This window comes from Triturus cristatus, chromosome 1_1 (genome assembly GCF_964204655.1).
Source record: "Triturus cristatus chromosome 1_1, aTriCri1.1, whole genome shotgun sequence".
NCBI lineage: Eukaryota > Metazoa > Chordata > Amphibia > Caudata > Salamandridae > Triturus > Triturus cristatus.
Window position 1 is genome coordinate 1,152,079,756 of NC_140579.1, and position 20,840 is coordinate 1,152,100,595.

Genomic DNA, 20,840 nt, shown 5'->3' on the forward strand with positions numbered 1-20,840 from the left:
CCTCTTATCGGCAAGTCCATTAATGAAATTACAAACTCGCAGTCACTAGCTTGGTCCTCAACTATTATCTTCTCTTTTCTTGGCTCAATAATGGGTGTGGTCATGACAGGTGTTTTAGGACAGTTTGATTTATCCCCGTACAATGAGACAACAGGACCTATAGTCACTGGTATAGTTAATGCTTCAGGATGCGTGTTTAACTGAGTAATTTTCTGTATCAATTCACTTCTATTTTTTTTTATCGCTTCCCTTTCTTTTTGCTGAAGTACCTTTTCCATTGTTTTGTCATGTACAACCTGTGGTACCAAGGGTATGTCTAGAATCAGAGCACTCGGGGTAGTTCTATTAGGTCTTTCTTGATAAGGCGGAGGATTTTCATTAAAATATCTTCTAAATAATCATCTTCTGAGTCTCCACAACCTGTTACTGTTAAATGCTTTTTCTTTTCTGAGCATTTTCCTCCTGTCAGCTCTTCAGCCATCAATACAGGATATAACCTTTCAGTTAACATGGCCTGCCTCCACTGTTTCATCTGCTTATCTCGAGTTTCATGTGGACATTTTGGATAAAATCTGCTCAAATTCCTGTTACTTCTTGGTCTATCTCGCTCTAATGCCTCAGTCTCCCATTCTTATAGTGCTTCATACTGAGTTAATCTGGGTCTTGGTTCTAATTCATTCATTCTAGTGCGTAAATTATGTAAAACTCTACCATTAAATATACCATGTTCTGGGAAAGCTAGCACTCCATCACTTTTTGTATATTCTATCCAATTCTCCAACCATACACAGGTATGATAACCTCTTTCCATCATCATGTATGATGCGGGCATTTTAGGGGGAGGGATAAGAATTCCCTCTCTAGCCTTAAGGGGTTTATCCTTCTTAAAAGAATTTAAAATGTTCTGCATAAATGTCATTTTTCTCTTTTCTCCGTACATTTTTGTTGTCGATCCTTTTATATACTGTTCTCTTGCAAATCCTAAGTACCTTCTGTCTGGGCGATTCCCTATCAAAGTAGGATTGTGTTTCCACATGCAAGACCCACTATCGATTATTATTATGGCTTCTTTTTTTTCAACTAATTCAATGTCCGTTTTTACTTTAATAATTAACCAATACCAGCACGTCTTTTATTCTTCTAACCAATTAGATTCTGTTTACGCTATGCGGTTAGCCAATACTAGCGCGGCTCTTAGTGACGTCAGTATCTTTCCTCACTACTGACTCCTCCTTTACAATTCTTCGCGTCAGTCACGCGCCCGCTGTTTCAACCAATCCCAGCGCGGCTCTTTGTGACGTTAGTGCAGCACTCGCAACTGACCCCTCCTTTACAAGGTAATGCGAAAACGTATTTTCTCACAATTTTACGTGCACATTTTCATTAATCAACAACATAGAAACATTCGCTACTGTGTCTCATCCTCTAAATTCAAAGAATAGCAAAACTTTCCGCTTACTTTTCACACACTACGAGTAAAACCTTTCCGCTTACTCTTCATTCAAGCATCAGTGGACCTGCTACTCCTTCAGTATTACCCTTTCTAGATGATATAAGACCAAAGTTTCACCAGCGAACTCCTTTGCTATCAATTACTCTCACTTTCATACGGAAGAAAAATAATCTCTAAATCAGTGCTTCTAGTCCTGCATAACTTTCAGCACTTTCCTGATCCAGACAAGTAACCTCACTGCAGTGTGGCTTCCATTCGCCAACCGCTTTCAATATTCCCGGGAATTTCCAGACTACATGAAGCAATACACAAACGAATAACGGTTGTTAATGCATAAATCAATAATACAATCCACAATATTCTCTACCTAACTAACTAGAACCTAACCATGCCTCTGCTACCAAGCAAAACTGATGGAGCGGGTTACCAGCTCGAGTTACACACACATACCAAATACTCACCTGGGCCCATAACATTCATACTGATAAGCTAGTAAAACCCCGCTGTCATCAATTTTGAGAATTTACCTTTAATTTGATATCCACTTTTACCAAGTCTTACCAACTCGATTTTCCTGTCAATAAATTTCCTTTACTCAATGAATCAGGTTGCTGAGTTAGTTTAAGGTAGAAATGACATTTACCTTCCTTCGAAATGACCACAAACTCAAAAAGTTTTAAAATCTTTATCTAATCAATAATTTTGTGAGTCATAATCAATTACAGTCAACACCTTCTTCCTTCAAGAAGAAATTAAAATTCAATAAAAACTAGTCACAATAAAAGATCAATGATGTCAGTACCTGTAAAAGGGAGGACAAGAGAGCAGGTACAAAGACAAGTTTCACAGAATTATATTTGCCTAGGGTGATAGATGAACCCAACTTCTTGAAGATGGGCCAGAATGGAGTCCACCGTGACAGGTGGCAGACTGAGGATCAGGACAGGTTCAGATCTGAGAAGGTGACCTCTTCTAAGTCAACGCCAGCGTCACAACCCTCTCTGGCACTACCCTCCTCGATATTCTCTTCCGAAATTCCCCTTCTAGATGATTGGATTATCGATCAGTATCTCGGTCTCTCGAGTAGGGTCTCTGACATCTGCAAGGTCTGAGACAGCGTCTCGGACAGAGTCTGTGGCAGCATGCGTGTAGCAAGCCTGTTAACTAACTAACTTTACCTCAATAATACTATTCTGTGTTCGTGTACCACCCCCAAAAGTTTCAATATTCGTGTTTTCCCCTATTCTGATTTGACAGGGTAAGGAGGTGAGTTCATCACGCCATACTAAAAGTAATATTTTCTCTTTGGACCATTGTTCTATGTTTCCGCCCCTTAATTAACTTTCCCAAAGCTTTATTCCCACCCGCATTTCACGTTATGATCAATAAATTTTGAAACATTTTTCGAGTTTTCTTCTTTTGTCCGGGTCAATAGGTTGAGTTCTCAGGCGTCTCTGTCCAGTGTGGCCTTGGCTGTGTTTCAAGTAATGCCATCATGGTTTCCGGCAAGTTTCTGTGCGCCTGCGCGCTGGACCGGTGGGTAGGGATTTCAGTCACCCTCCGAGGCCCAAATATGAACTAATAATAAAGTGAGAAAGAGACACGTTAGAATGCAAAAATAAATGATTTCACTGTATACCACTTCTCTCTACTCTATCCCCATTTACTTATTTTAATCTTTCACATTAGTTTTTAGTAGAACTTATAAGGTTTAGTTAAAGAAATAGCATGTGCATTATCATGTGAGTTTCAAGCGGTCATATTAAAGCTACTGCGCAGCTGCAAAGTTTCCCCCCAAAGCATAGAAGGTGTCACACTACGTAAATGCAGTAGACGCATGCACAATGAAGTTCCCACGTTGTTGGCGGCCATTTTAAGACACTCGGGTTACTTGTTAGTAATACACATAGGAAAGCTTCCCCTAGATACAGTATGTCATGTATAATGTAATATTAGTATTTACAAAACATATTGGTTACATGTTATTTGAGAGAATTGCATACAAGCAAGTTTCTTTAATACGAAACCTTGCTCCATCAGACTCAACCACAGTATCAGTGAGTTCCGGATAAAAGATACTGGATAAAGGGGGATCGGTAAAGAAATGGCTAAAAATACCTCAAGGAAAATCCAAAGGATTTCCTTTATTAGTGTGTACCTTTCAGTGGGGTGAGGAAGCCTATGATGAAGCATGTCACAAGATGCGGGCGGGGCTTCCACATCCAGTATAACTGATGCACGACTCACTATCTAAAGTCGATCATCCTCTCCTGTGTGTTCTGGGGGAAGACCCTGATCATCATCACTTCATTCGTGATTACCTACCATGGGCAACTAATCTAGTAACATTCATTAGAGGTTGAATTGTTCCCTGCTCACAGCCCTCTGCAGGGCTGATTTTAATGTACTCTTAATTTGACATATTCTGGCATAGCTGTTCGTTGCCACACTTCTCCTGATGTTGCCAATTAATATTGAAATTATTGGGGTCACTGATAGTGTTAATATTTTATTATTTAATGTGGTAAATATTAAATTGGTTTCTGCCTTCTTTAAACTCTATGTAAGTCAGAAACATAAGGTTGTCATATATGGTGTGTGGTCTGGCAGAGGGAGGTCAATTGCTCAACGGTTTGCACCACCCATCACAATGTCCTTCAAATGGGAATAGCCAGCACCTTAGGGTACAGATGCTATATTTTTTGCCAGTTACATACCGACTCTCTCTTGTTTAGAATTTAACGTCTCAAATAAATAGTACCTATTACAGGCTTTCTCAATTGTGCTAGGAAAAACATGCAGATTTGGGCGCTCACCATATCAAAATCTACATGTCATAGTATTTACCAGGCCTTATCAACCTATAAATATTCATTAGTTTGGCCTTCGATATTTACCTCTAGACAATTACGAGGGTTGAGAAAAATCTGACCCATTCCTAATTGTGAAACGCTTGCAAAATCCTGCATGGATGTCGCAGTTTCGCATGGCACCCTTAATGAAGGCCTACACTGTGAAGCAGAGATCAGGGCTGTGAGGCTGTAGTTAGGAGGGCATTTGAAAAGGTGGTACCCTCATTTGACCATGCTTTGTTTCCAGCCATGGCACGTGCAGGTCAGAGCGGTAGGGTGGTGGGTCCGGGTTGGGTGGGGGGGGGTGGGGGAGTCGACAGACGGCCACAAGGGAAAATTAAATAATGAATGTCCCCTCGTCACAGTCTGTCAAAATCCTCCCCCACACCCGTCCCCACTGCCCACCACTCTTCCCAGTATGGGCGGCGGCTGCTCGTTTCTAGCCTGAGGTCTGTGCTTTGAAAGCCATTCTTGAGGGAGTATACCTCAGAAATATGAAGAACAGGGAGGTGGTTCGGAGGTGATGGGTAAACACATGATAACAAGCATTTCACGCTGGTATTAATTGAATTATCACACTGTTCCAATTCTCACTTTCTGTTTTCTCCTCTGTTTCTTCCAGGAGCTGGTGAATCAGGAAAAAGCACAATTGTCAAACAAATGAAGTGAGTATTGCAAGGGTTCGTGGGGGTCACTAACAGGGGGATGGACTAAAAGTTGAATAGCTTGAATCAAAAAGTGTCAAGGATGGATATCACACACTGTATCAGTAAATTGTTAATATAGTGGTGTGAAGAGAACACCAAACAAAGCACATTCAAACCTAGCAAAGTGCATTCAATAACCCTGTGGATAGTTAGAATGGCAGGTATACATGTAAGGCTCCATGTTTTGCCATCCAAAACATGGCTCCCTACTTCTCTTCCATCATTCCTACTTCTCATCACTGCTTCACATCTCTACCTGTCATAAATCATCCATACTTCTATCCATCATCGCTACTTCTCTTCCATCATAACTACTTCTCATCCCTCATCCCTGCTTCTCATCCCTACCTCTCATCCATCATCCTTACTTTTCATCCATATTTCTCATCCGTTGTCCCTACTTCTCTTCCATCATCCTTACTTCTCATCCCTACTTCTCATCCATCGTACCTACTTCTCATCCCTATTTCTCATTCATCATCCCTACTTCTCATCCCTACTTTGCAGCCATCATTTCTACTACCCATCCTCCATCCCTGCTTCTCATCCCTACTTCTCATCCATCATCCCCTATGCCTCCTCCCGGATTCCCATGCATCATCCCTCATTTCTTCCATCATCCCTACTTCTCGTCCATCATCTCTACTTCTCATCCATCATTCCTACTTCTCATCCATCATCCCTACTTCTCGCACCTACTTTTCATTCATTATTCTTACTTCTCGTCCCTACTTCGCAGCCATAATCCCTACTTCTCACAATCATCCTTACTTCTCATCCCTATTTCCCATCCATCATCCCTACTTCTCATCCATCAACTCTACTTCTCATAGATCATTTTCACTTCTCATCTCTACATCTCATCCATCATCCCTACTTCTCCTACATCCCGCCTAGATCTCATCCCTCATCTGACCTTTGATGCTAAGGTCAACCGTACAGTCAGCACATGTTTCTATATCTTAAAGATCCTCAGAAAGGTGTTACCCTTCATCCTGTCCGATTTGTATCGGTCGACCATCATCGCACTTATCACCTCCCAGCTTGATTATTGCAATGCTTTATACCTTAATATCAATGTGACTTCTCTGAAAAAACTCCAGGTTGTTCAGAACACAGCAGCAAGGCTGATCCTGCACATTCCAAAGCAACTATCTGCCAGGGAGGTGATTTGCACCTTGCACTGGCTACCCATTAAGCAGCGTATCTCTTTCAAAGTTCTGAGCACAGTATACAAAGCCATGCATAGTAAAGGCTTGCTACAGTTGAAAATCATGTTCCAATGGTATACTCCCAGGAGAGTTCTGAGATCCTCCTCCCAGAAAAAAATTCTCTCTACTTATCTCTTATAGATACCACAGGGCCAGGTGGGGTGGGCGCTACTTCTCGGTAGCGGCCGTGAAACTTTGGAACTCCCTGCCTTCCCCCATTTCCAATGCAGACTCTCTTTCGGCTTTTAGAAAGCTGCTGAAAACATGGCTTTTCTCATCCTAGTTGGCTGTCTTACGCTCCTCCCTTCAACTCTGCCTGTTTAGCGCTGTCAGGTTACACTAGGGTTACACTAACCTTCGATGCAGATATCCCAAAGCTCCTTTACACTGCCCCACGAGGGGATGTGAAGCACTCCACCCTGCACTGCAGTGCGCAGGGGATAGGGGAAAATAACAAGGAGTAGGGGAAAGTAAACACCGCTGCCTTCTTCCTGGCGGAACTCTGGTTCCAGGACCTCTAGGCATGCGCGTACACTAAGGTGATCCCATCATCTCCTCCCAGTGTGCTGCAGATGGGACACAACCAACAACATTACTTCATTAGACACTGTCACACTCTCTCTCTCCCCTCCAACACAGCTAATAAACCTCCCTCTCTCCAAGCGGGGGGACTCACCAGCACTTCTATGTTAATGTCCTTTAGGAAGATGGCCTCAAAACAGGAGCAGGTAGGTCAAAAGGAAAGCGGAAAACAAAGTTAGCGCGGCAAGCTCTCTCCATGAGAGTTGCGCGAAAGCGGGGGTAAATGCAGAGGTAGCATGATGGGCGAAGTCAGAGCGGAAAGCTCTCTCCTTGAGAGTTGTGCAAAATCAGGGTTTAATGTAGGTGTAGGCACGATGGGTGTGATACGTCTCACGCCTGGCTGGCTGCAGCGCTGTTCCTCCCTCTGTGTGACAAAACAACGGGGTCCAAGAATGGCAGCGGGCATGTGAGCACAGTGAGGAAGTCCTCCTCGTGCGTTCGTGTCCGTGCTCACTGTCTCGGTGGGCTTCTGTCTCTAAACACACCGCAGCGGGACCACGGGTGGCTTGAGGAGCAGCAGCATTCCCGGTTCCTACCGCGCATGCATAGACCCTCTGGTCGGTTCAGGGAATACCTGCCGCGCAGCGCGCGGAAAGACAGGCAGGCAGGAAATGCAGGTGGCTCCCTCGTGGCAGCAGATGAAAACGCAGACGGTGAGGAACGACACCAGGCTTCACCGCATTCTCACTTCAGCGGGGCAAGATGCAGCAATGGTGCTTCCACAACAAAATCCAGCGGGTACTGACTCTAGTCAGTGACAATCACCGGATCCCCCTAGAGGAAGGCCAGATATAGCAGCCCCTCCTCCAGGAAGAGCCGGTTGCCTGCGCAAGTGCATGCTGGTAGGTGTAGTCCCCCTACCTGCCGCTCCTGGGTGGGATCATGACAAGCGCCTTGACACCCTCAGGTATAAGTGCGCTTCATAAATTTTAACCTATCCTATCCTATTTATGCTTCTCATCCCTACGTCTAATCCATCATGCCTACTTCCCATCCATCATCCCTACTTCTTCCATCATCCCAACTTCTTGCCCATCACCCTGCTTCTCTTCCGTCATCTCTGCTTCTCATCACAACTTCTCATCCATCATCCCTAGTTCTCATCCCTACTTCTCATGCATCACTCTTATTTCTCATTCATAATCCCTACTTCTCAAGCATCCTTACTTCTCATCCCTATTTTTCATCTATCACCCCTACTTCTCATTCCTACTTCTCATCTTTCATCCCTACTTCTCATCCATCATTCTTATTTCTCGTTCCTACTGACTAGCCATAATCCCTACTTCTCATCAATCACTTTTACTTCTCATCTGTACTTCTAATCCATCATCCCTACTTCTCATCCATCCATCTGTCTTATTTCTTATCCATCATTCATCGTCCCTATTTCGTATCCCTACTTCTCGTGAATCACCCATAATCCCTACTTTTCATCCATTTTCCCTACTTCTCAAACCTCATCCATCATCCCTACTTCTCATTCCTCAGTCATACCAACACACTTTCATTGCTGTGAAGCACACCTTCACACTGATTGGTTAGCAACAGCCAGAGTTAAATGAGAAGGCAGCATTCTAGTGGTCTAGCCAATGAACAAAACAGCCTTCTCATTGCACACTGTGTAGTTGCTTCCAGTGAATCCAAGGCTTACAGCATTTCATTTTATTTAAAGTGTTTTTCTATTTACACAGGCCTCTGCAGAAAGCTCTGATGGTTTGAGAATAACAAGGGTCCTGGTGCAGCAATTAATCAACACTTTGAGACAGAGGTATACACTTCAACAGAAACATATTCTGGTTTTCAGTTGTATTTGAAACGTAGAAAATGTTTTAGTCTGAGGCTGCCTTTAGCTCTGAGAGCTGTGCTATTTTCCTTGAAAATGGCAGATTTCATATGCTGGGTTTCAGTTATTTAGGAAACCAGGAAGAGCAAGGCCTGGACAGTATTGTTACATACACAACTGAATCCAAAAAGGTTTTGTGAACTGTATAGCCCTCTCTCTAAGTGTTGATTTATGGCCTTGTCTTCCCCAAACCATCAGAGTTTTCTGCAGAGGCCTGGGTAAACAGAAAAGAACTTACTTAAATAACACAAAATGCTGTACAGCCTTGGATTGACTGAAAGCAAACACCAGGTGTATTAACTCTCCTCTGTCCTCAACCAGAATGTGCAATGAGAATCATTTTTTTCAGTATTTAGACCTTTCAAATTCAGCCCTCTCCCTTAACTCTGATTGGCTGTTGTCAACCAATCAGTGTGAAGGGATGTATGTATTGGTATGACTGAGGGATGGGGAATGAGAAGTAGGGATGATAGATGATGGATGAGGAGTAGGGATGAGAAGTATGGAAGATGGATGAGAAGGGTGACAGTTGAGAAGTAAGGGTGATGGATGAGAAATAGGGATGCAAAATAGGGATGATGGAAGAGAAGTAGGGATGAGAAGCAGGGATGAGAAGTAAGGAAGATTGGTGAGACGTAGAGATTATGAATGAGAAGAAGGGATGATGAATGAAAAGTAGGAATGAGAAGCAGGGATGAGAGGTAGGGATGATGGATGAGAAGTAGGGATTATGGATGAGAAGTAGGTCTAATGGAAGGGATGTAGGGATGATGGATGAGAAGAAGGGATGAGAAGTAGGGATAATGGAAGAGATGTAGGGATGATGAATGAGAAATAAGGACGATGGATGAGAAGGAGGGATGATGAATGAAAAGTAGGAATGAGAAGCAGGGATGAGAGATAGGGACGATGGATGAGAAGTAGGGATTATGGATGAGAAATAGGTCTAATGGAAGACAAGTAGGGATGATGGATGAGAAGAAGGGATTAGCAGTAGGGATAATGGAAGAGATGTAGGGATGATGAATGAGAAATAAGGACAATGGATGAGAAGGAGGGATGATGGATGAGAAGCAAGGATGGGAAGTAGGGATTGTGGAAGAGAAGTAGTGATGATGGATGAGAAATATTTTTTATGGATCAGAAGTAAGAATGAGAAGGGGGGATGAGGGATGAGAAGTAGGGATAATGGATGAGAAGTAGTTAGGATGGATGCAAAATAGGAGTGAGAACTAGGGATAAAGAGTGAGGAATGAGGATGTCCTAAAATGGATACTGTACATGATGACAGGACTCCTGTTTCCATTCCGGGGCTGTTATGCTAGAGCTTGTGTTTTTTGTATTTGTTAGTCCAATTGGTTCAAAGGAAGAAAAGCAAGACCCACAACTACCAAAAGCATTATAATGGCAAATGAAAACAGAGGTAAGCACATAAAGCAAAATGTAGCCTTGGACAGGATGTCATAAAGCCCTATCTTTGCACACCTTCTGCAATCCGACCTGGTGAATTCTTCGCATGCTAGATCAATCCACAGTCCTCAAGCATTTAGAGAAATCCAGGCCAATTAAAATGCACACAGCAGACCACTTGCAGTGAGGATGCTGTACCAGTGCAGCTGCCACTTGCACTGGTACAGCATCCTCACTGCAAGTGGTTACCAAATGAAATGGGCAGTTGGTAACATTTTCAATGCTTTACAGCTACTGAAGCAATTGCAAACCAAAGATACATTTATTTCCTTTCAAATCACTTACATCACTTTTACTTTCAATTGGTAATTTTGACATTGTGAATTATATGTCATTTTCATGCATCACAATCTTTGCTTTTTCCCCCTGCATTGCCTGCCACTTAGTACAACACAAGTTTTGCAATGGAAAAATGTTTGATATATAAGGTTCATGGTATTCTTATGACATGGCGCAAAATTGCAATCAGGGGCGTAGCTCAGGCCACTGCATCTCCTATGCTGCGGAGGAGGTGACCCTGCACATCAGGGGCCCACAATTAGCTTCAGGTCTGAGAATATCTGTGGAGCTAGAAGAGTTTCAGAAGTCACTCAGCACATTTGGCGACAAGACCCCATCATTTTGCTTTACACCACTTGTTGGAATCGTACTTCCAACCAACACCATCAAACTCACACTCCAACCTCACACCAAACTCTCGAACCCATAAGGAACAGACGGTTTGAAGAAGTGTATCAAGGACATGAGTAGATATTTTTGCAGCTTCCGGTGTTCTCGTACCACAGTCTGCTGGTTCCTCTTCTTGGTAGTAGAGTCAATTTCCTCATTTTGGGCTTTGGCCAAGTAGCAGTGACACTGCTATCATGACTATTCTCTAGGAGATCTTGGCTCAGTAGCAGCCGGTGTGTTGATAGAGTTGCCTTGTTGAGGGGTTGGGGGAGGGACGGACAGAAGGAAGACAAAACAAATGGAAAAGATTAAAAACCACTTGCCTGCCGTATTGCCGTATTGCCGCATCGCGCTCCTCTCCACTGCAGGCACAGGCTTCCAGATTCCACTGGGGCCAATTCTGATTCTGCTTTCATGCTGCTGAAAGCACGGTCAGGATTGGCCTAAGCGCTGATGAATTGTGATACCAGTTAGACTGGGAGCCTGTGGCTTCAGTGTGCATGGCGGTTCGGTCAGCCGGAGATGGCCGGCCAGACCGTCATGTGCACTGAATAGCAGTGTAACCACTCCTCCGCCAGCCTGTCATCACCCTGGCCCCGCCCTCAAGCTTCAGCTCCGAGAGCAAATATAATACGATAATAAACAATGGTTTATTATCGTTTTATTTTTATTTTTGGGGGATGCTGGCAAGTGGGGCGATGCTCCTCTGCCATAGCAGAGGAGGGCCTCTGTTTGGGCTGCCAGAAGGAAGTTACCTTGTGACTGTGGAGGGGAAGAAGGCCCTGTAGAAAGGCCTGTAGTTGGACATGCCACACATACAAGACAGTGTGCTGCCAGATTCTTGTGTTCATGCAGTTTTGTAACCACCATGATCATTAAAGACAGTCCCACATGATCGAGTCGATGCATGGTTAAGACAATAGTTCTGTGGATAGACTTCCATTACCTCTGGGTCCAGAGTCTACAAAACCTGTGTCGTAAATCAAAGGTAATTCTGAGGATAGGGGCTTGGGGCTGTTGTTTTATAGCTTTGATTTTTTTGTTACAAACAAACCAGATATGATTAACACCAAGATAGATGCACTTTCATGACATGACAGGCGCTGAGATGAACCGGAGAAGAACCTGTCCAGATGCATGCTTGGCAGAAGGGACTCTTAGCAGATGTTGCCGAAAATATGAACTGTCAATATGCATCTTTTATCGGTCTACTCTTCACCCTGATATGCCCTTATAATGGATTCCAGCACAGACTTAACCAGCTGACAGGTCAACACTACCCCATGGATAGCGGGTGAGGCTGTCACAGAGGTAGCTATCTCTCTTTCCCTCCCCAGACTTCCAACAGCAGCAGCTTTAGCTAAAGTCTAGTAGGAGCCCTCAAACCATTATAGGGCTCTCTACCATCATTTAATGTCATTATGAACTTGTGGAAGGACCTGTATAAATTACTGGACAGTTGTCTGAGTTGTTTGAGACATCAACCCTAAACGAAAGACCAATAAAACATTTGACCACAGGGGCTTAGTTATCATTAGTGCGGCAGGTGTAGTTTCACAGGGATCAAGAGGATGAGGGTCACAATGCATTCAAACATTGGCTGTCTTTCACTGCCAATAAGAGGGCTGGAGGTCCATTTTACCTGAATGCATTTGGGTGCTTGGCACTCCAGCTAAGCCACTGTCTGACTAATTCACCAGGATGCACCATACTAGCATTAGGAAAGCAGCACCATCCATACCTCAAGAGGCCAGACACCTCTCTTTGGTGCTCATATGTACCACCAAATGATTCTTCTTCTACCATTCCCTTGAAAACAGCGAAGAGTCTGGAAATGCTCAATGAGGATATGCTGGTTAGAAAGGACACCAGAATATTGAAAACTGGCTCTGCTTGACTCAGGAAGTCTACAGGAGACAACCCCACCAACATCTCAACGCCTCACTATTTTACAAACCAGTTGCTCAAGTAATGTTTCTTTAATAAACATTTTTAGTTTGGACTCCTTTAAGCAACTGTATCCATATCAGAAAGGGGCAATGCACACCCAAAATGATAGACAATGTAGCGGCTCACTTGTCCTTATGTGTGCATCTGAAAATCTCCTTCCTGTTACACATATCCCTGTCACAATTCTACCTACGAATCCTGATTTGAGCATCACTCCCTTGCCATAGGACCTGGGAAGCAGCATCATTGGTGTCTGCTCCGTAGATAGTTAGACAGCACCACAGGAGCATTCTGTTCATCCACCATTGTGAGGGTTTATGAGGGGGAGCAATGGTAGGGAACATACTGCTAGGCCCGGTGCTTAACTTTCCAAAACAGACCCATCAGACCCACACCCTGCACAAGCCTTTGAAGCCAGCAGGAAAGTGGCTTCCATACACTTCTCACCAGGACCACGACACGGCATCAGGAAGGGGTATCTGTATGCGCAGATTCTTGCTCTTTAGAGCTAGAGGCGGCTATGCCTCTTTCTAAAAGCTAAGCTTTTCCCACTACAACCTTTGGAGAGGATAAGGTGATCATCCAGTGGTGCTGAATGCTGTCTAGCATAGCTTTTTCTCCTAGGTGCGCTGGACTATGTATTGTATTAATGATAACTTGGACCATTGAGTCGGGAAGAAACCATACAGATTTTTCCTTCGTCATCCATCCTTGATCCGTTTGGATCCCTCCTAATTCAGTCCATTTCTTTATTTCGTCTGGTGTAGCATGTGTCTGTATGTCAATTACGTCAAGAGCGGGATCCTTAACCATCATGCAATGTGTTGGTGTCAGAACTATTGTCTTTGTCATGTCAGATGTGTGGGTTTGAGCAGTCTGTTTAGCTATTCTGTCAGCTAGATCATTGCCTTGGGAAATGATATCAGTAACTTTCGTATGAGCTTTACATTTCATAATTGATATTGCAGCGGGTAGATGTATTGCATCTAATAAGGCATGAATGAGGGGTCCGTGCTGAATGTGGGCACCGTGAGAAGTTAAATAACCTCTCTCTCGCCACAGCACGCCGAAGTCATGTACAACTCCGAATGCATAACGTGAATCAGTGTATATGTTGACTTTCTTATTCGTAGCTTGAATACAGGCTTGTGTCAGAGCGATGAGCTCTGCTGCTTGAGCTGATAAGGTATTAATACGATTTGTTTCAATGACTTCAGTGTCTGTTGTGACTGCATACGCGGCCACTAGCTCTCCTGTACTTGTTCTCATACATGAACCATCTACATACAACGTCAGGTCTGGGTCTGACAATGGGACGTCTGTCAAGTCTTGTCTGGGTTTCGTCGTGATAGTAATAACTTCTATACAATCATGTGCTAATGGGTCTGTTCCGTTTACTGGTAACAGTGTGGCAGGATTTAATGTACTACAACGTCTGATTTCTATGTGTGGCTGAAACAATGTCAATTCGTAACCGGTGAGTCTCGCTATAGTCAAGTGTTGTGTTTGTGTGCGGTTCAAGAGAACCTCTACTGCGTGTGGTACTTGTACTGTCAATTGATGTCCTAACACTATGGCATCGCTTTGTCTGATTGCTAAAGCTGTCGCTGCCACTGATTTCAGGCACGCAGGCAGAGCCTGAGCTACGGGATCTAATGTACTGGAAAAATAAGCACATGGTTTGTGTGATCCTGCTTGTTCCTGTGTGAGTACTGACAAAGCAGTACCTTCGCGTTCTGTAACAAAGAGTGTAAAATGTTTATTGTAACATGGTGTTGCTAAGACAGGTGCTTGACATAGAGCTTTCTTCAGGCTTTCAAAAGCTTGTGTATGTTCCTGAGTCCAAGGGAGGACAGTCGATGTGGCTGCCTCCTGGGTTGTCAACTGAATGAGTGGTTTTGCTAGAAATGCATACTGAGGGATCCACTGCCTACAATATGAAGTGAGGCCTATAAAAGCCCGCACCTCCTTTTGTGTCTTGGGTATTGGCATGTTAGCAATTAACTGGATGCGATCGGGTGTAAGCTGCCTTCCCTCCTTGGACAGCGAGTGACCAAGGTAAACAACTCGCTGGACACAGAATTGCAGCTTAGAAGGGGACACCTTGTGCCCCTTTTCGGCCAAGAATTGTAAAACCGTCAGTGAGGCTTTTTCACATTCAGGTTCGCTTCTAGCGGTGATCAGCAGATCATCGACATATTGAAGCAGGGCAGTGTTGACTGGCATGTGTATACTGTCAAGTTCTCGTTTCAGTGCTTGACTATAGATGCTGGGGCTTTCTGTGAATCCTTGAGGTGCGCGTGTGAATTTAAAGCTTCGTCCATTTAAACTAAATCCGAACAAGTATTGGCTTTCCGGATCTATTGGGACGCTGAAAAAAAGCATTCTTGAGATCAATTACAGTAAAGAATGTTGCTTCGGAATCAATGGCAGTCAGTAATGAAGAAATGTCTGGGACTACGGGGTATTGTGGTACAATACATTTATTTAATTCGCGCAGATCAATAACCAATCGATATACTGGCGGGGCTTTCGGATCAGTTAGTTTAAGAATCGGAATTATCGGTGAATTACATACATTGGAGTCGGTTTCCACAACCACTCCTTGGGTAATAAGCTTGTCAATGATTTGCAGTAAAGCCACTACAGCATCTGGGGGTAACTTGTATTGTCGCATTCGTGGTAGTACCACTCCTGCCTTTAGTGTGACTCGATATGGTGTAATGTTCATGCAACCAACATCTGTAGGGCCTTGCGCCCATAAATGTGTGGGTAAAGTCTGCAGTCGGTGATCCATGTCTCGGGACACATAGTGCCCTTTGAAATCACGTAGAAACAATCTTACTCCTTCCGGAGAACAACATATTATAGCTCCTAGAGCTTTCAAAGTTTTTATACCTAACAGGTTTTCTGGACATGATTTAGTAAGCAATAAATCTGTAGTTCGTGTCAAGGGACCAATCGTAAGGGGAAGAGGCTGTGATACTTCGTTAACGATAGGTTTTCCTGAAAAGCCAAGGGAAATATTCTGTGAGCCTGAGAGAGGTGCCCCTGGAACTTCACTACGTTTTATGGTTGTTCGGCTTGCCCCTGTATCAAGTAAAAATTTTCTATCTTGGCCTAATAGTTCACTGTGTACATAAGGTCCTTCTTGATCTACAGGGACCTCGATAAGGGGTAAGTCAACTTCCCTCTCTAGGCTGTTTCATGAGTATCGTTGATAATCAGGATAGTCATACTGTGCGGTCTGGTACATCTGTCGTGTCGTTGTTTGTGTGGCAGCAATAGGCTGCGGTGGTGGAGCTGACATAGACTGTTGCGGAGCTGGCATGGCCTGTGCATGCTGCGGAGCTCCTTGTTGGTTCTGATCCTGTCTAAGTGGCCGTGGTCTTTCTTTTGTATTACCTGTGGCGATATTATGTTTTAAAACTGGACAATCGTGTACATAATGGCCTGGCTGTTTACAATAATTGCATGTCCCTTTTACAGGACCTGCTGAAACACTGGACTGTGTCATACCCTTTTTATGACCGTCAGCTGGAACTGTCTGGGAAACTAGCATTTTCATTTTCGTGTCTTTCATGCGTCTTTGTTCATGTTCTTGTTCCTCTCTAATTCTATTGTGATGGTACTGTAGCATTTGTAACATTTGTGACGGAGTGTTACCTTGCCAGGTACTCTCGAATTTCAATACTCTATTCTTAACTTGGGGCAAGGAATTTTCAACTAATTTTGTCACAAACAGATGTGGATACGATTCGCTACTTGCTTTTATTCCACTATTTATACCAAAACATTTTTCGAATCGGGCATAGAAATCACTAGTGTCCTCGTCGTGCTTTTGTTTACAGGCTGAGATTGCACCCCAGTCTTCCTTTTTCGTAGTTAATAAACGTGGCAGTACCTGTACTAGTAAACCTGGTAATGTTTTGGTCTTTTCCCCAAGCCCTGAACCAGGACCTCGAGCTTTTTCTTCGTTTTCTAATGCTGTCCAATCTATCTTCTGGTCTCCCACCTCCCAATCCTTTTCCTTGAGTTTTTCGTAAATGCCCGCAGGCATTAATACCTTCAATATTGTCATAATGTCGGGATAGGTATACTCTCCCATGAGCAACATGTCTTTAATTTCACGGTGGAAACCCGCTGGGTCTTTGTCATGACTGGGTACCACTTTCTTCATTTCTAATAGTTCTATTTTAGATATGGGTGTGTATACAAACACACGTTTAAACTGATTGTCATCACCTTTTATCGGGTGCACTTCGCGTAAGGGATTCTGTCTGTCCATATAATACGTCGTTCTTTTCTTGATGGGCAGTGAAACATGTTCGGGGCATACAAAAAGAATGTACTGCTTTCTGGATTCTAGTATTTCTCTAATTAACTCAGTACCTGAACCTCTCCATTTATTCGTGAGTAATTCAGTCAATATATCAGGTAAGGGGCCAGGATCGGAGTGTTGGCTTTTATATAATATAAGGAGTTGTTGAATCATATAGATACCAGCTAAACGCTGTTCATCTGGGGTGAGGTTCAAAAACGTGTGTGCTAATGTATCATCACTGTATTTTCCGGGACTGTCAACCCAGTGAACGGCTGACCTGGCTAATTCTTGTTCGTCCATAGAATCGAGTATATGATAACCCCTTCGTTCTCGGAGTAATTTGTCAGCAGCTTGGAACGAATGTTCGGGGGACCTTATATTTATTATAGGGGTTTGGAAATTTCTGTTATTATCTGGACGTATCGGACGTATCGGATCAGTAAAGCCTCTAGTATTATTACAAGATCTTCCTCTACCTACATAGGCCATTGTTTCTAACTGTCCCGTGGGTAGTTCTAATTCTTCCTCCTCCTCGGTTTGTTCAGGTTCGTCTACTGCTAATCTTTCTTCGTGTATTCGTTCTACTTCTTTACGGATCTTGCGGCACATAGCTACTATACATGATCGTTTATCATGTCTCCCCTCTGATATATTCCGACTCCATGTGGTAAGAATTTGCATTTCTTCCGGATTTACCCCTGGTCGGTCTTGATTTCTAATCACACAATTTATGAGGAAACGTAACAGTTCCCCCTGTATCTCCACTTTCTGGTACTCCAAGGCTCTATTAATACTTTCAGAATCTCGTCCTGACTGGACAAAGTGATATATATTTTCTAAATGTGTAGTCATTCCTGGTAGCCTCCCTAAATATATTGCAGCTCGTCGGATACGTAATGATGCCAGCAGCATTTCGTCCCCTTTTCCGGGCACCGGGTCATATCTACAATCTATTAGAAATGTGGATTTTTATGACCAGTTATGTCCCCTATCTTGGACCCCAACGGTTTCATGTATAAATCACAAATACATGTATGTTTCCTCCAGTTCCAGTTATGAAGACGCAAACACATGTGCGTCCACCGCCAACATGTCCTCTTTCAGATCCGCCATAAATGGGCCGGATATTCTATTCCTAAGTATGAAAGGCCACCGGCTTTATATGGTTCATTTATCCCATTTTACAGTCCAGGCGAGTAGGCCCTGATTCTGCCATTAAACCTTTTCTGCCTTCTGCCTCTGAAAGCTCCAGTCTGAGCTCGCATCTGTACCCATGAACTTTGTCCTACTCCCTGCGCGGCTAATGGTGCCTGACTCGATCTGTCTGCTTGCCAAAAACTGTATTTCACCTTCAAGATTATCTGCTCTGCTCCGCTCCTCTACCCAATGCATTCCTGTCTAGTAGTTTAAGTAAACATTCTTCCAGCTACCGAGCAAAAGGCCCGGCTTCTCTGTCTTTATGCAAGTAATTCATAACCCTGTTACTATGGAAGATTTCTGCCCTCGCATCAGTGTAGACACTTAGACGCTTGTACACGCACTAACAGTCAGTATAGTCAGTATAGAATAAGATTCTATCCTAAGAGACCTTTCTTTTTGGATAACACAGTTCTTTAAACATAGGATGTTAGATATGATTTGGGATTAGGTTGACATAACCCCAGACTTCTGTCTCCACATGTAGAGCTAAATGTCAAGTCCCCTTCACCCCCTAGTCGCACGTCAATCACACGTCATGCTGCTGCGCGCGCATCTCTGCCAAGTATTTCTGCTGACATTGCGAAATTCTTTCATGGAACCACCCTATTGTGACATCATACCTGATGACGTTCTTTAAGTTACGCCCAGTTACACCCATTATAGTTACGCATGTATGTTCTTATCTTTGTTATCAACTGTTACGCCTCCTGCATCTGTTTCACTGTAATGCCTATTGTATAAAAATGATAACTTGTCAATAAAGTTGGTCCTTCACTTCCTGAACCTTCGTGGCGATGGAATATGGAGTCCATCAATTCGAATTGATTTTGGAATAAAGCCCGTTCCGAACCTCTAATACCACGGATTCTGCCTCTTATTTTACTGAGCTATTATTATAGATTTTCCGCATCAAATTAAGTTCCGGTAATTAAATTATTTACCACATATATGGCGCCCGAATAGGGACACTTTCTCATCTCACGCGCCGGAGGTGCGTTGCAGGCCCGGTCTCCTGTCACAGCTGGACGGACAACAACGCGTACCCACAGGATTTCCTGTATCTCCCTCCTGCCGAGCGGGGGTAACTGAGGCTGCGATCAACACCCAGACGAGGCGGTGAGAAGTGCGAAGTATCCCGACCAGAGCCTAGCTGAGAGAGCAAGATCCGAGGTATACAGAGGCCCACCAGTTCCGAAGTATCGAGTCGAGTCCAGTCCGGTCCGAGTCCAGTTCAGTTCAGTTCCGAGGCCTTCCGTTCCGAGCTACCCGGTGAGTACCATTGTCGGGGAGGCGTTCTGACGTGCACATAGGTTGTGCCGGTCAAGACGGGTTTGGGTACACAAATCCGGTCTGCACTGTTTCAGCAGTGTATCTGTACTGTTTAGCAGTATATCAAGTATGTCTAGTATATAATCCAGAATTACCTAGTTAGTGCCGAGTATTATGCTTAGTGACTAGTTCCCTAAATGGCCATCATTGTTGTTCATTAAATGTTAAAATGTTTTAAATACGTTCTGCATATTGTGGTGTGAATGACTGTTCATTATTGTGTTTTGTTGTATTAAAACGTGTTCAGAATTAGGTATCAGATCAGATCAGTTCTCAAAAATGCCGCTCTTTTCGAAATTAAGACAGATCAAAACTAGAAAAGGGGTACTCGAAGAAGCTGTTCCCATTCCTCCTAGGGACACTCCAGGGTACTTCATGTATCATAAACATGGCCTAGACGCCATATTATTTCTTGATTTATGGGTAGACTACACCAAGGAATTACCAGAAAGTCAGAGGTGGCCCGCAGCTGGGACCTGGGATGCAGATTGCATCGTGAAAGTAGAGGAAGAATTATGGAAAAAGAAAGCTAGACAATCACAGAAAGATGCCATTGAATTATGGCGTAAAGAATCGTATAGACGTACAGAAAAAGCACGTAGACAGGAAGAGAAGAGTAAGGAGAATTCAAATAAAGTTCGAGAAAATCTATTAATTGAAGAAGGTACTCGAGTAAAATCAGAACAAGTAGACAGACAACGAAATGCCCTTATGAATGGTATGTATCCTCTTCTGGCCGAAGGGTTACCTAAGGCTACTCCGGAGATACCAAAAGACTTGCCACCCCCATTGTTCCCGATAAAAGTACATCCCAAAGGGCATCCCAGAACCGCAGAAGATGTTTTTCTTTCCTCTTATTTAGACGACGCAGCTCCCGAGTATGCTAATGCTGCACCACATAGACCGCCTGCCGAGGGGGTTCAACGCCAAGACCCTCCTCCGTCTGTACCTCCGCAACAACAAACTCCGACACAAGTTCCGGCAAGCACATCTGTTTCTACAGCTGTACCCACATCTATGGTTGCTATATCACGTTCAACGAATCCTTTCACATCCAGCACCCCAGGTGGTGCTACGGGAGGTACAGCAAACATTTACGAGCAGCAGCTAAACAAAAAGTCCGTACCTGTATGATCTGCTGTCAGTTTAACCCAGGTAAAAGCATTCCCGTAGAACAGGGTGGATTTCAGCCTCCTGATCACCCTTTTGAAGTCCTCCAGATGGATTATATCCAGATGGAACGATGT

At 43.7% G+C, this 20,840-nt stretch overlaps 1 protein-coding gene across 3 annotated transcripts in view; it reads left to right on the plus strand.

The window, feature by feature from the left end:
* Positions 1–20,840, plus strand: part of LOC146871765 (guanine nucleotide-binding protein G(t) subunit alpha-2) — a 253,477-nt gene that overhangs the window by 75,123 nt on the left and 157,514 nt on the right. For all 3 annotated transcript variants that reach the window (XM_085651288.1, XM_085651289.1, XM_085651286.1), the window contains exon 2: positions 4,928–4,970. In XM_085651288.1, coding sequence (XP_085507414.1) covers positions 4,928–4,970 — 43 coding nt within the window. The remainder of the gene's footprint in view (positions 1–4,927; positions 4,971–20,840) is intronic.